Below are 16,454 nucleotides of genomic sequence, written 5' to 3' on the forward strand. Positions count from 1 at the left end.
GCCACGCGGCTCCCGCCCCCCTCGGTGGCCATTTCGTGTGAGGGCAGAAGGGGTGGTGGCGGCTCTGCCGATGTGGCCGTTGTGGGAGGCTTTTCTGGCCGCTTGGCCCCTCTTCAGTCACAGAGTGTTGATGCGGCCCCCGCCGCCCCTTCGCCGGGCTCATGTAAAGGGCAAAACAAACAATTCGCCCGCGGCAAAGATGGCGGACATAGCAACAAAAGCCGATACGGTGCTTCCAGCTGAGATGCTCCTGGGATTGGCTAGCCACACGTGTTGCTAACTCCTTTCTCTCAATCCCATTGGCGAAAACCCGGAACGAGTTGTGCACTTCGCCCAATCCGCTCTGCGAAGAAGGGACAGCCGCTTTTCCATTGGCCCGCGCACCGTGACGAGTAGACCAATAGGAAGGGGCAGTGATTTGGCGCCCAGTTTGAGTGAGGGCGAGCCGAGTTTGCCGCTGTTCCGCCGCCGCTTGGTTGCCGCCGCCATGTTTGTCTCCGACTGCCGTCGGGAGTTTTACGATGTGATTGTCAGCCAGGTACGGGCAGCTGGTCGCGGCCAGGGAGGGAGCGGTGACACCCCGGGACGTCCCGGCGGCGGGCGGAGCTATCTGCCTCAGTCCGCTCCCCGTGGGGCTGTGCCGGTTCCGGCCGCCTCGGGGAGCGGAGTAGGGGCCCGCTGTGGGGGTGGCGGCGGCGGCTGAGGCGCTGCGCTCCTCGGGGGGCGGCGGGGGTGGGGTGCCCGCGTCCCCGGGGCTGCCGGAACGCCGCCGGCGGGCGGACAGAAGGCCCCGGGCCGCGGTGAGGGCTGCGGTCCTGCCCGCCAGCCCAGACAGTTCGCCTCCAAATCCATTACAGTACCCAAGTACTTCGGGTATTCTTGTGGAGCTTTGTTTAACCAAGACACCTCTAGATTTGTTTTCCTCCTTTATATTTTTTTAACAGGTTTGATGGTGTGGGGTTTTTTCCTCCGACACCGAGTCTTGCATTCCGTCTTTGAGGTTTCTTTTGCAGGGTTTCTTGTCGCAGGTCTGGTGGGCTACTTTCATTTTTAACCCACAGTTTGCTTAACTTTGTTCAGAGTGGATGTGTACACTAAAGTGATAAAGCTTCTGTTGGGTATTTTTTTAGCATTTCTACCTGTGAAACTGTATTATGGACTGTGCAATGGAAAGCATTTCCCTCACCTTCCCCAGCTGTGAGCAAAATCTCAGCACCACCACTACCCCCAGCACTGAAAAAGACACCAGATAAATTTGTTTGCCTTAACGAGGGTTATTTCAAGAGTTGCCTTGCTCCTATTTTTGCTACAGATTTTCTTCAGTAAAACCTGTTCCAGATTCCACACTGAAAACATAGGCCTTTCTAGACGCGATGAAAATAGTTGTAGGGCTGACTAGCGTGTGTAGGGCTGACTATGTGTGGTTCGTAGGAGTCTGAATACTAGTTTCCTCGAAGCAGCTGATGTATTTTGGGTATGTGGGATTGTTTATGTTTACAGGAACAAAAATTGGCTTATTTTGGTTGCAGAGACCATTCAAAAGCAATCCTGTTTTATGCTTATTGTGATCACTGCCTACATTTCTTACTTTACGGTCTCACAGTGAGCTACATGTTTCACGTTGATACCTATGCTAATACTGTTACTCTGTTACTTTTGCAGCGGGTTCTGCTTCTTGTTGCTTCAGATGTTGATGCATTATGTGCTTGTAAAATACTCCAAGTAAGTCTTTGTTTATTATCACTATAGGCTAACAATAAAAGAATAAGTGCTTTGAGATCCTTTTAATTGGTTTGAACTGAGGGAAGAGTGAAGGTTTAATCTGTTTTCTAACTTAATTTTTCCATGAGTTATGACACTGCACGTTGGCAAGTCATTCTCCCAGAGTTCATGTAGATTTGTTATTTCAGATGTCTTCAAAATAAAGATTAGTATGACGTAGAATTCGAGCACTGTATAAGAAATTTTCCCTCATCTCTGCTAACAGCCATTTGCTTCATTTCAGGCTTTGTTTCAATGTGATCATGTGCAGTATACGCTCGTCCCAGTATCTGGATGGCAAGAACTTGAAACTGCCTTTCTTGAGCATAAAGATCAGGTGAAAAAATACTGGAAACTTCTTAAATTGCAGCTCATCTTGTATAGATATGCGCTTCTTCCCTTTCCCCAACTTAAAATGTCAGCTTTTAAACTAATTATTATTACTGGTTACCTCAAAACAGTGGTTAAGTGTTAACATACCAATAACAAACTTGTCAAGTTTTTTATATCAGCTCAAATTAATGTGCTATGATTTTGATAGAGTAAAATTAAGTTTGCGCATATTTTGAGATATAAAAGGTGGTGATATTTGGTGTTCAACATCCCTGAATTTGGTGTTGTATCTTAGAAATTCTTTTTCCTCCTCAGACATCAACTATCAGAACAGAAATACAAGTTTTTGCAATGATGACTGCTTTGGAGGTTTTGTAAAGACGTTTCCTGTTTTCTGTGTTTCCTGCTAATTTAAGTAAAAAGCATTCTCTTTTTTTCTTCTTTTTTTCTTTTGGTTGCAGTTCAAATATTTTGTTTTTATTAATTGCGGTGCCAACGTTGACCTTCTGGAGATCTTGCAGCCTGAAGAGGATGTTTCTTTTTTCGTATGTGACAGCCACAGACCTATCCATGTAGTGAATGTTTACAATGACACACAGGTAAATACATTTCTTTCACAATAAAAATCTTCACACTGTGATGGGTGGTGTAGTGCTTTTCTTTGTTTTGCAAAACTGCTTGCAGTGTTAGCTAGTAGGTCAGGAAGCAGTATTAATGGATATTTGCAGTAGTAACGGACATAATCAGAAAAAAATTGTTTTCAGTAATAAAATATATACCGTTAGCAGTCTGATGTCAGTAGTAAGCACCTGTTAATCCTGTTGCTATAAATCAAACTGCTACAAATTGGAGCATAAACATCCTCCAGAATGTAACATGTACTCTCAGCATCTAGCAACACCTAGAATTTGAATATTAAGCACAGAGTATTTGACAACATCAACAAGCAAAAAAAATTGTATTTTTTTCAGTAGTGCTGTAACAAAGAAATAAATTTTTTACTCTTAATTTTGTATAAGTGTGGTCTTTATATTACAAAGCAATATTTTAGTTATGCCAGGAATCTATCACAGCCAAAATGAATTTTTAGTTTCTCTTACTAAGCATCTGAAGTATTCTTCTTGGTCATTTGAAATGTGTTGTAATCACTAAATACGATACTTTATTTTAAATAGTTTTCCTTTTTATTGCTAGATTAAGCTATTAGTTAAACAAGATGATGATCTTGATGTTCCTGCTTATGATGATATCTTCAGAGATGAAGAGGATGAAGAAGGGGACTCGGAGAATGAAAGTGATGGGTCAGAACCTTCAGAAAAACGTAGACGTTTTCAAGAGGTGTGTTTCTGCTACTTTATTATGAAAAGAAGGAAAATAAAACACTTATTACGTGCACTTTACATCATCATAATAATGGCATGTGATTTTAAAAATTATGTTCCAAGATTAGGTTATGTGTAATGCTGCCATTGTGTAACCAGTGAACCAAAAAGATCCATCTCTGATCATGTGCTCTGGGCTTTTCAGTCTAGCAATACAACTTGTTTAGATATAAACTTTTTTTTTCCTAATAATTGTTTGAGAAGGTAGAAGCTCAAAAATAAGTTAGCAATACATTTTGTCTGTCCTTGTAGCAGTAAACTAACAGAAGTATATTATGGTAGACAAAAAACTTAATTTGCCATATGTTATTTGTAGCATATTTTCTATTTGTACTGTACAAGGAAGCAAAGGCTTGAAGCTAGCAATATTAAAAGACAATTAAATGCAAAGGCATTCTAAGAGTGTATGTTTTTTCCTACTAATCTACAAAGGTTGCTAATTCAGCAAAAGCAGATAGCAGAAATTTAAAGGAAAATCTATAAAGAGCATACACACAAGCTGTTTTCAAATCTGTTAAGTATTTCACAAATATTAACTTGTTGGAGTTTTCAAGCTGATGATGCTATTTATGGAGCTTAAATATACAGTGAGTGCCTTCCCCCCTGCCCTGCGCCAAAGTTAATTATCTCATCTTTATTTCTCTGTGTCGTTTTTATGTTGTGAAATGGTAGGATGCAATGTTGCTAGTGTTGAAAGTACTGTGTGCTGGGCTTCTTATTTGTGAAGGTGGGCTAAATAAATGCTAGCACAGAAAGATGCCATGACTTTATAAAAAGTGTTTTCCTTGGAAAAATATTTGATAGTAATATTTTTGTCATTAGATGTTACTAACAGGAATCATTCTTCTTTTTGATTAAGACTTAGTCATTAAAGTATCTGAATAGGTGCTAATCTACCAGAGTGTTTTTTTCTAGCTTTTCAATATCCAAATTAATTTACAGGATGTAATAGAGAGAACAATGAAAAGACGACAAAGGCGAGAATGGGAGGCACGCAGGTGTGTTTAACTGGGTTTTTTATGTTGCTTGTATCCTTCTTTCTCTTTTCTTTGATTAAAATCTTATTGAGAATATAAAAACATGATACTATATACTGCTTGATTTGCAGGATGCTTTAGTTCTAACATTATTCAGAAAGCAGAGAGAGATATTTACTATCTAAAAATAAAATGTTTAAATGGGTAATAGCTGTACGTAGTAATTTATAAATTTGAGTAGCAACTGGTGCATTGCTTCACTTGAAGTAGCTGCAGTATTCTTATCTTGTCTATCTTAGGGTGAAATTTGTGTTTCTGTTTTCCTCCTTTACAGTCCCGCTATTGTCAATAGCAATGAGCAGGAGCAAATCAGACAGGAAAAGTTTATTAAATCCTTCCTCAAATGCTAGTTTCTTTTTTGCTTTACGAGTACATTTAAGTATGTTTTCCATGTTACTACTAAAATCTAATTGCAGAAAAACAGCTTTTAGCCCAAGTTTAATTTTTTTTATTAATTGTAAAAATTAAATTTAAATATTATTTCACAACTCCTGGCATATATTTTTAATTGGATCCAATGACCAGGTCACCACTTAGTGAAATGTGGGTTTTTTTCCCCTTTTCAGAAGAGAAATTCTTTTTGATTATGAGCAATATGAATACCATGGGACATCAGTAAGTATAAACTGTCATTTGCTGTAAAAACACAATGTGCCAAGTAAAGTAATTGGACAATATTCAATGTTCTATCTAATACAATGTTATAATAATCTAACAATTTTATACATTATGATAAAATGTAAAAATCCCCAATATAACTATATTATTGTTATATATAAGATGTCATATATGTATAAGTAGTTTGACTTAGCAGTTTAATGTTTTCTGGTTGTGTACATCCAATTTTATGGTTGATTAATTACTTCATAGAAACAATACTGGTAGAGTGGCAGGCAATGGCCAACTGAGTCACAGTGGCAAATGTGATGTTAACAGTGGGGGAAAAAGACATACCAGAACTAACAACAAAAATTGTTATTTGATGTCTAAGTATCAGGATATTTCAAACATAGCACTTAAGGTATCAAACTGTTCCTTCTGTCATTTGGCCTCTTGCCTGATTATGCTTTGTTAAGTGCTGCTTTATACGTAATGCAGGTTTGCAGAGCTGTATACGATATTTTTCTTTCTACTTAGTGTCTCAGAGAGTAAGACACTGGCAGATTGTCAGACAAGTGTGATTTGTAGAGCTTTAGTAACACGCTAGTACTTGGCAAATTTGTTTAACAAGGTGAAGGTATTGTGTTTATTTATCCTGTCTTTTTGCTTTTCTCTCATGTAGTCTGCGATGGTCATGTTTGATCTGGCATGGATAATGTCTAAAGATTTGAATGACATGTTGTGGTATGTTTCAGTTATCATTTTTCATAAGGGCTAGAAGCTTAAACCCTTAGTAAAAAGAGGCAAGATTTCCCAAATCTATTTGATTTCAGTAGTAGGTTCCAGTTTATTTTGTGAGTCTTGAATTTGTATGTCTTGAATTGGAGGACACATCTGTGTGAATTAGAGGCAATCAACAGATTTTGCATGGAAAAAGGGAAGATGGTGCTGTATGTGTATATCTGTTAAAGGGGGAAAAATATTTGTTATTAACTTCTACATATTGTTGGTAAATGGTGTTTCTGACTTGTTCTGCTACATGCTTAGACAATTTAATATACTGTACTGGAATTTTTTTTTGTTAACTTTTCCCCCTTTTTTTCTTTCCAATTTTAGGTGGGCTATTGTTGGCCTGACAGATCAATGGGTCCAAGATAAAATCACTCAGTAAGAAAGACTTTCTTTTAAATATACTTTTGTTATTGTTATGTTTTATTTATTAATCTATCTTTTAAATTTATTTTTTTTAGGAGTTACTAATAGCAATTGATAGGGATCAGGAAATGTATGGGAATTAATATAGCACAGGATAATTAATAAACAGTGATATTAAATATCTTAATGACTGAATGTGATCTGATGCCTTCCAAAAATGGAAATATATATTAGAAAAACCTGTATTTTCCTTTTATACCACTCACTTTATACTATTTTTTTAAAACTCATTTTAGTTTATAATTTTGTGAACTGGTGTTTAATAGCAGTTGACATAAACATAAGCTTGGTATAGTTTTATTAAAGGAAAAAAAGTGTATGTTATGTATCCTCCAGCTTCCTTTATAGTTCTAGTTAACAAGTTTTAGATATTTTTTTCTTGTTTTTATTTCCTTCTAGATACTGTCAGATTTCTAGTAGTACATGTGTAGACATTAATTCTTGTGTTCTATTGTTAGTAGACACTGATGTTTTTAAGGAAATAAATGCAATTAATTAATTTCATTGGTCAATCTGCCTCTGTATTGGTTTTATTTTAGCTTCAGTTGCCTGGGTGTATGGCTGAATGTCAACAAAATATTATTTAACAATTTGGGTTTTTTTAAAGGTGTATCTACATTTTTCGGGCTGCTGACTGACCGATGTGTAAACTTTAGGAAGCATTTTTATATTCTCATAATCAAGAACAAAAATACAGGGGAAGAAAGTGATTTAACAGTTTGTTTCTGTTTAAGAATGAAGTATGTGACTGATATTGGAATCCTACAGCGTCATGTGTCTCGCCATAACCACCGCAATGAGGATGAAGAAAATTCTCTGTCAATTGATTGCATGCGAATAGCATTTGAGTATGAGTATCCTTGCATAAGGTCTGGGGAAAAAGAACTTTGTAAACCACAGTTCAGTTTTTATCTAGGAAAAAGAAATAAATCCCAGCACCATCTCTGCTGCTGAGAATGGAATTAAAAGAAATGGAAATGTGGATGTTTTGTTGAACATGAATCCCTACTTCAACAGCTCATGTAGTTGGGTTCAACTTAACCTTTCAGAGAGTTACAAGTCAGTGTTGCTTGTCTTGTGTTACATGCACATGCAGCTTCTAACTCTGTCTTATGTAGTGCAACAACGCAATATATAAGGGCAACTGAAGACCAACTTACTGTTCCGCGGGTTTTGTTACTATTTGTAACTTCAAATGATACATGTATTTATAATTATTAGCCCTAACTCCTGTTCAGTCTGCGCCTGGCACTTTACCAGCACTGGTCTCTATATGAAAGTCTCTGTAACACTTCATATACCTCTGCGAGCCTTAAGCTTTGGTCTGTACAAGGGCAGAAGAGGCTCCAGGAGTTTTTGGCTGACATGGGGTAAGTTATAAAAATCTGGATCTTGATTAAAAGATCGTTTGTTTCAATGAATTGTGGGAAAATATTGAGAATATAGCTTGTGAGTAAACTTGTTAGTTTTTAAATATGATTTTGGGGCTCTCAGTAGGCTGCAGTGTCAGAGTTGAGTTACGCAGCTTGTGTCTTGGTGTACAAAGAATACTTCATGTGTATACCTTTATGGAATAGTAGATTGGTATGTAACCTATGCTTTTTCACAATTGCTCTTCAATCATTAAAGAAAAAAGAATGTAAACAAATGTAGTCAGACTTAACTTGCTAAATTATCTAATATTAAAAAAGACTTAGGAAAGGAAGGGAAAATATTTGTTTCTTTTGGCATATCTATCAGTGTATTTTTTCCTTCTGTTTTTAGTTTGCCTTTGAAGCAAGTGAAACAGAAGTTTAATTCCATGGACATGTCTTTGAAAGAAAATCTTCGGGAAATGATTGAAGAATCTGCAAACAAGTTTGGGTAAATTGTTTTAAATAAAATGCTTTATCTGAAAATACTTTTCAATGCAGTTAATATTTTTGTATGAGTGGGGTGTAGCATCTTGTTTGAAAAATGGTTTGAGGTTGATGAAGTAATACTAGGCTTGATGCAAATGTTAGGTATGATTTTTCTTCATGTTATTAACATTAACATACTGAGGAGATGGCTGGTCAGTGTTGGTAATAATATTGCTAATGTTAATCTTTACTGGTTTTATTTCGCTTTGCAGAATGAAAGATTTAAGAGTTCAGACCTTCAGCATTCACTTTGGCTTTAAGAACAAGTTCTCAGCAAGTGATATAGTTTATGCAACAGCTTCTCTCATGGAGAATATAGAGAAAGAGGGCCACGAAACAACTAATTTCATTAAAGCTTTGGACAGTCTTTCCAGGTACTGAAAATATATCTCTTTGTTCTTTTAGAATTTTATTTAGGGAACAACATGGGTTACTTATGAAGGATCAATGCATCTTTTAGATAAGTCAGTGAAGAACAATCAAAGTATTCCTGTGAATAGCTTTTAGATTTCACTTCTATGTGAAAAGCTTTATTTCTATATCAAAGTGTCTATTTTGATTCTTTCTGTTGCAGGGGTAACCTGGACAAACTGCACCAAGGACTGGACCTAGCCAAAAAGCAGTTACGTGCCATTCAGCAGACGGTGGCCAGCTGTATTTGCACCAACCTTGTAATTTCTCAGGGGCCTTTTCTGTATTGCTGTCTCATGGAGGTCAGAATTCTAGTTTTTGGCTGTCTCATTTGACTGTTACATTTGGCTATATCAAACTTGAATAACACTGTTTTCCGTATTGCTTGATTGAATAAGAATGCCTCCATCCCGAAGAACCTATTTATTTATACTGTACTATCCTCTGATGGGTCAATATTGACGTCTACTCTGAACTTCCCAAAGGAAGATTCAGCCCTCTCAAAGGGGGACGTGGGTGAGCTCAAACACTAATATTGTAATGCTTCTTGTTCAGCGTTGTTTGAGCCACACAAAACTTTTAGACTTTTCAGTAGATATTACAATCCAAGATGATTCTTCCATTTACTGAATTTTAATTGAAATAATTCTTTTCCTAGGGCACACCAGATGTGAAACTGTTTTCCAAACCAGTGTCTCTGTGCCTGCTTAGTAAATACTTACTCAAGTCATTTGTTTGCTCTGTAAGTAATTCAAAAGCTTTTGACTAACAAACTTCTGGCCTATGTAGTTGTTATTGTTCTGTTGGATGCTTGCAGATGATTATTAAAAACATATGAAAATATTAGTAATGTTTTTCCGTTAATTGGTTGGATAATTTTAGCACATCTGTGCATGCTGTTCTAGGAAATTTTCATTACTAAGATACTGTCTAAAACCTTTGTGTAATTTTGTAAGTTTTGAGGGAGCATATCACTAAATGTGTACTTTGAAGAGTCTGTTTGAGTAAAATCCTCTGATCTTTACAACTAATACAACTGAAATTAAATTGCATTTATCTTTTGTACTATTAGTTACACAATTCATTAAGGTTGAGAACTGTCTTCAGTGTGAGCTCTTCTAAATTTGTAAATTAAATTTATGGTGATCCATCTTTGCCAGATTGCATCTTTGTCCTCATTTTGAAAATTAGATGTGATAAATAACTAGGTTGCCACTAGGACCAGGACAGCATTTTTAAAACTCGCTGCAAAACATTTACCTTAAGAAGAGAACACTTTAAGCAAGCTTCTATTTTGTTTACTGTAATTATGAAAAAATTTTTTATTAATTAAATCACAAAACTTGTTAAACTTTCAGCTTAGTGCTGTAAGACAATATGACAGGGGAAAATAATTTCTAGTGAAGACTGTGTTTGTCAATGTTTTACCTTTTGTATTTCATATAAAATAATCTTTGCGAAAAAAAAACCCCAAACCTGGTCCATGTTTTTAGATACCCATACCTGCAATTCTGGTTTTGTGGGGTTTTTTTGTTTGTGGCGGTTTTTTTAAGAGCTTTTTCTTTACTGTAAATCATATCTTGTCTGCCCACATAATTTCAATGTTACAGTGGAAAGCAGGATTGGAGAAAAGAATTGAATTTTTTTCCTTAATGTGACTTTACTCTAGGAAAGAAGGGGATTAAGAGATTGTGTAAAGAAACAGTCTTCTGTTGAACCGCATTATAGCGATATCCTTAAATTGAGATTTGTAATAGTATCTCACATGCAAAGCTGAAACTAAATTGTTTCCTGAGTTTTGTCTAACAGTCTTTCTGACTTCCAGACAAAAAACAAGCGTTGTAAATTGCTGCCACTGGTAATGGCTGCACCAATGGATGTTGAACAGGGAACTGTGATCATGGTGGGGATTCCTCCAGAGACAGAGAGCTCTGACAAAAAGAAGTAAGCATATTGTTTCAAAGTTCTTCCTAAAGGTTATCTATAGACTTTTCCTGTCTCTGAAGCAAATATGTCTTTCCTGTACCTTTTTAACCCTGAATATGTTGATTTGAATTGTATCCTCCTTAAAAAACATGCTTTTTCATATGGTATGCATGAGAAATTTTGAGAGAGGATACAGATGTCCCGCAGTTTCCTTGCAAGTTGTGGTTAAGTTTTTTTTCCCCTCTCCCTCTTAACTATTTCTTTATCTTACAAGAAGGCAGTAGTTCACTATATGACCCATGACTTCATTTCTTAGACCCTGTAATGTTAAGATTCTTGCGCTTGAATAAGCGAGGTACATGTTGAATACCAGGCACATGAAAAACATCTGGAAGACATTTTCAACTCTCAGCAAGGAAAATGTTCCATGTTTCTAGCTTAGTAAATCTATCCTTTTCTGTAATGCTTATTTGTTTTTCTGTTCCTCTTCTAGCTTTTTTGGAAGAGCATTTGAGAGAGCTGCGGACAGTACCAATTCCAGGACTTTACATAACCATTTTGACATGTCAAGTGAGTAATGCTGCCTATCGCTTCATTCACCAAATAGTCCTTTAGGGGTCAGTGTTTACGCAGTCTCCATAAAGCATGACTGTAGACAGTATAGTCATTTGTCTGTATCTTAGATGCAAACATCGAAGGTGTGTATGTGACACACTATTCCTGAGCCTAGCATAACACAAAGTATGTTATTTGTCAGTCTTTTTTCGAAGTGTTGTCATGTGCAGATATGATTAACCACTAATACAAGCACAGGCTTGTGTATCTTTTTGAGATGATGTACATACGCGTGGGGTAATGATTTTCATATGTGCACTTCAGTGTAAAATCTATGAGGTTATCTGTGAGGGGCTTTATATTTAGCAGCCAAACAAAGTATGGTATTCATGTTACGAGATGCATTCTTTATTGTCTGTTTGAAAAATGAGGCACTTGTGCAATGAGATTTGCCTATCTTTGTCCGTGCTTAAAAAAGGCAGTTTTTAACATGTGCTTACATATGCATGTTGAACATACAAAGAAACATGCCTAGATTTTAAAAGTGGCTGCTATATCAAGTTGTAAGCACCTAGAGACCTGAGTTCACTGAAAAATAGGAGCAAGTGCTTTGCATTTTGTCCAAATAAGTAGTGTCTCTTTTTGCTTCTTAAAGTTGATTAAGAATAGAAATAAGTATAGTCACAATTATTATTCTTTAAGTGTGATTATCTGGTATATCTTTCAGTTATTTGCATATTGTAATAAAATATTTCATATTTTAGTAATTGAATTGAAAACAGAAGACCGGAGCAAATTTCTGGATGCACTCATTTCTCTCTTGTCCTAAAGGTAAGACAGCATAAGGAGAATTAATTAAAAAAATAATTACAAGTAAGTTACTAGCCTGTTAGTATCTGTAGAATGTTCTAAGAAAATGTGGCAACATCTAGTGAAAATATAAATTGAAGAGTTTCTTATGAAGACAATTGTTTTCTTCTTGGGAGGAGGCAGACAATGTATAAGCAATTTTAGGGTTTTTTCCTCCTTAAAAGATTTATTTAAGTTTTATCATCCATAAGCTTCTCTTCCACTGTTCTTAACTTCTTGTGGCTTTTTAACTTCAGCTGGAAAAGGAGCAGCAGTTCCTGTCGTGAAAGAAATTGGGGTATTAGCTAATTGTAGCTGATACACTGTTACTGGCTTTTAATTATGATGGCTGGTTTGAGCTGAAGATAGAATTTTGGCCATAGCAATACCATTCTTGGCTTTGATGCAAATGTACAATTTGCATTTTTGTTCCACAGTCTTAAGGCTGTAGTCTATGTTAATGTGTAGTTTTTATCTGGAATAAAGATGGGGCTCTAAGATTTTATTTGTAGTTGTGACTATAGCTTCCCACTTGATCAAAGTCTGTTTTAAGCTACTTTAGGGCAAGACAGATTTTGCTGTAGATCTTATGAGACTGTCTAATTGCTGGAATTGTCTTGAAATATTCACTGCTTTTCAATGATGAAAATGATGTTTTTATTGGAGGGTGTGTGTGTGTGTGTCTGTTCTGCAGTGGTGGGTGGGAATAGCTTGCTTTCTCCCAAAGAGGCAGCTAAATTGTTTTGTAAAGTCTGTTCAGACAATCTGTGAGGCTGGTTGCAAGTATATAAAGTACCTTATGGCTTTTTCATGTCTAGATAAGATTTGGTGTTTAGTATTAACATGTAAAGTAATCTGACAAGATTATCTCTACGCTACATATACAAAAGCAAAGAAATAAGGTGAAGAATTCAACAGCAGTCTGTGAATGTTGGTAGTCCTAGCCAAATCACATATGACTTAGCTTTTTGCAAAAAGGTATCAAAGCTATAATTTTTCTTCTGTAACGGTGGATCAGTAGCTGCAATTGTTGTTTGTTAGATGGCATAGTCATGCGTGGCTTCCAAGATTTCTACTTTTTGTTTCTTTCTTTACGCTCTGAATACTGGTTGTTCAGTTTGTCTTCTGTCCTTGTTACACAGTGGTGTTTTCTGGCTTCTTGTGCTGGAAGCTGAGGATCAGGTGCTCTGAAATGATTTTGGATGTTCCAAAGTTCATGGTGCTGCAATGGTGATGTATTGTCTTGCTTTTTCTTAAAATGTACCGTTACTGGCCTGGACCATTGTTTTTATGCCTCTTGGAAGGTTAAAAGGATTTTAACCTTAGGGCACACAGACACTGAATGCTGCTTGTTTGTAAATATCCCATCCTTGTAACGGCAAAAGTTGTCAACCAGGAGTATGTGCAAATTGGACTTCTTTTTGTCAAACCTGCTTTTATTAGTAGACATGTTCCTGTGATGATTAGTTGTTGCCCAATAACAAAAAAAATAGGTTTGAAGAAGTTCCATTTTTATATTATATTATCATTTAAATATTCTTTTTTAATTGTCTTGAATGCTTTTTTTTTTTAATATAAGAAACTTGCTGAAAATCTCCTTGAAGTTCTAGAATGTTGAAACTTTTTTAGTACTATCAGGTTGAGGTCTTGTACTTTAACTGAAACAGCTGTTTTGTGAGATGGATTTTAAACCCCCTAAAAATCTTAAAACCTAAGTACTGAGTAACTGCCAAATACAAAATGAAAAATCTGGGGAATTTCGGTGTTGATAAAGCATTTTTCATCATGCATTGTGATACTGTATTGTCACTTGTAGCTTGGCTTTGGGAATAACTTTCCTGGAAAGAGTCTAATCCTCAATCCTGTTCCATAACAGATTTCATGTCACTTTTGCCATAGGAAATTGTGTGGTTTGTTAAGCTTAATTTTCTGTGCATTGGGTGGCTATGTATATGTGTACATTTGGAATTCTGTTCTTGCAATGTTGCTTGAATTCTCTGTGACTTCAATGTTTTCATGTATTATAATGAATGCGTAAAGGTTATGTATCATCACAACATACTTTGTCCAGAATTTTAATATAGGTTAATTTAATATTAAATGTGGTTTAAATGTAGCAAACGTAAAGCTAATTAAACTATATCTTTTTATTCAAACAGAAGTTATTTATTTTTTAAATATTGTCATTTTATCTGAGTAAAATCCCCGTGCCAAGCTACAACGGCCAAAAAATTGTACCTTCTAAGATAAAACAGAATGCCATCTTTTTGTTTTGCATGTTTACTTGGTAGTATTGACAATAAATGTATTTCCCCCTTACCAGCGTACTTTGGGTTTTGCCTGTACACAGCTTACAGTAATTTTATTACATATCTGAAGTAGATTACTGTGCTTTAAGTCTCTGGAAATGGAAACACTGAAGTTTGTTGTTTTTTTGAACACTGATACCAGTGCCAAGCCACGATGACAATGTAAAAGCTGGGAGTATGTGTGACACTTAAGTGCGCTTCTGAATATTTTCACTTTATCTTTCAGTTGCAAAGCTGCTGAGTGAGTTAAGTGAATTTCTGAAATTTACCTTAAACCTATCAGTCACAAAAGAATCACTGTCATTTCCACAGCACTCAATGACTGTAACTTTAGTTCAGCTCTATCATATAGTTAGTGCTTTCATGCTTCTAGATGTAAATATCAGAGAAAAACATGGTTATGTTTAACAGTAAATACAATGTACTCCAGTATGTAAGACCACCTTCATGGATACAGAATTAATAATGTGTGCTGGGTAAAACTGAATTTCTACTTGCTTGCTCAGTAAATGCATAAAATGTCTTGCACATCCTGGATCTTCGACTCATGGTTCAGTGGCCATCTATCAGGGAATCCTAAACAAACAAATAAATCCCCTGTTTTCTCCTTCTACCAAACCTGTAGACAGGGGAAAAAAAAACCATGAGGAAGGCATCAAAAAGCATGGACATGTAACATCTCAGTTTAATTACTATCTCTGTTTTTAGTTACATTTAGTGTTTATGTTTTCAATACATGGAATAGTCTTGATGGGTACCTTAGCAAGCTATTGCTTTTATCTTCTTGTTTGGGGGTCTGGTTTTCCTGTTTTATTTCCTCCACCTGCTCATTAGAATCTCTGTGTGAACCTCTTCATCTCACCTCGTCAGTTCTCTTATTGCTGTTGTATCTCCTGTCCCTCTCCTGGAACTTCTATGTATTTACTCAATTTCCCTTTCAGAGCATGCTTGGGTTCTGCTACCACCTTTTCCTGCTGTTGTGATAAACACAGATCTTGTGTTGCAATGAAATTGGAAGGGGGGGGAGTGTTTGTGTGTTTTAGTAGGTGACTCTCACAATCTTGAAAAATGGACAAATTTTCAGGCGCATGCACCCTTTAGCTTCGGCACATTGCATCGTGCTGCAAGCATGAGAAATGGGAACTAGTTTTTATAGTGGTTGTATTTGTTTATGATGTGTTGGTAATTGCTTTACTGGCAGGTTCTTTGACCTCCAAAAGATGTGTAAGCTTCAAGCTGTTGGATCTATTACATGGAGAATAAGCTTCCCTTGTTTCCTCCTTTATTGCTTTTTGGTCTTTGGTGGTTTTTAAGGTTCTAGTTTTCCCAAGGTCTACTGGAATTGCCAGGAATGCTTTTGCAAATTTTAGAATTGATCAGCTGTTGAACCAATCCCTAGAGCATCCAAATGTGGCCTGAAATCAGTCAGGAATGCTGACTGCTATGTGAAAAGGAAGTTATTAAATCTGTGTGGAAACCTGAAGAAGTCTCTGCTGATAGATAAACACCTTTGCATGTCAACATGTTAAAATATGTAAAATAGTATCAAACACTCCTTATGCAGTTTATTCTATGTTATGGAGTTTGTAACTTAATATGTTAATATTACTTGGAGAATCATTGTATGGGAAGATCCAAAACTGTGGAATCCTCAGTGTGTTGACATAGAAGTAGCTCAGCTCAGCAGCAGTGAATTGGTGGTGTGAATGGCTCGCTGAAACTCTTGTGTAGTTTAGTTAAAATGGTCACTTCTTACAGTTCAGTGTTGGACAGAGACTCCATGCCAGGAACTCTTGACATCTCTTCATGAAGAGATGATTATGCATTTGATTTATTTGCCCAAACAGAAAATGTATCTCCTATGAGTCTTTTAAAATAAATAAAGCACTAAGAAATTGGCCTACCCTCTTGGATGTATGGTAATATTTCACTTAGCCATGTCTGAATACTAATAGAAACATTCCCTGAGGATTATATTTGAGCTGCAGTACCTCTTTTTCTTCCACTGTGTTTGCTTGCTGTAATAGCCTCGTAATGAGCACTTTCAATTATTTCTGCTGCTGCTAATCGGTTTTAGAGAACAATAAAAGCATGAAACAAATCCTTTAAAATGTTTTTGTTTTTTTAGGAATATAAAATAATGAAAATCCTTAAATACCAAAGTACTGAAGTAGT

At 36.3% G+C, this 16,454-nt stretch overlaps 1 protein-coding gene across 1 annotated transcript; it reads left to right on the forward strand.

The window, feature by feature from the left end:
* Positions 1 to 54: 54 nt before the first annotated feature.
* CDC45 (cell division cycle 45) lies at positions 55 to 14,289 on the forward strand. Its single transcript, XM_056346515.1, has 19 exons — positions 55 to 538; positions 1,663 to 1,722; positions 2,006 to 2,098; positions 2,556 to 2,693; positions 3,289 to 3,432; positions 4,419 to 4,474; positions 5,080 to 5,128; positions 5,796 to 5,857; positions 6,230 to 6,280; positions 7,063 to 7,182; positions 7,567 to 7,698; positions 8,093 to 8,191; positions 8,442 to 8,603; positions 8,804 to 8,942; positions 9,299 to 9,382; positions 10,466 to 10,584; positions 11,060 to 11,136; positions 11,886 to 11,952; positions 13,113 to 14,289. The coding sequence occupies exons 1-18, from the start codon at positions 488 to 490 to the stop codon at positions 11,948 to 11,950; spliced, it is 1,701 nt and encodes a 566-aa protein (XP_056202490.1). The 5' UTR covers positions 55 to 487; the 3' UTR covers positions 11,951 to 11,952; positions 13,113 to 14,289.
* The last annotated feature ends 2,165 nt before the right edge of the window (positions 14,290 to 16,454 follow it).

Source organism: Falco biarmicus, chromosome 1 (assembly GCF_023638135.1).
Source record: "Falco biarmicus isolate bFalBia1 chromosome 1, bFalBia1.pri, whole genome shotgun sequence".
In the NCBI taxonomy this organism is placed as follows: Eukaryota; Metazoa; Chordata; class Aves; order Falconiformes; family Falconidae; genus Falco; species Falco biarmicus.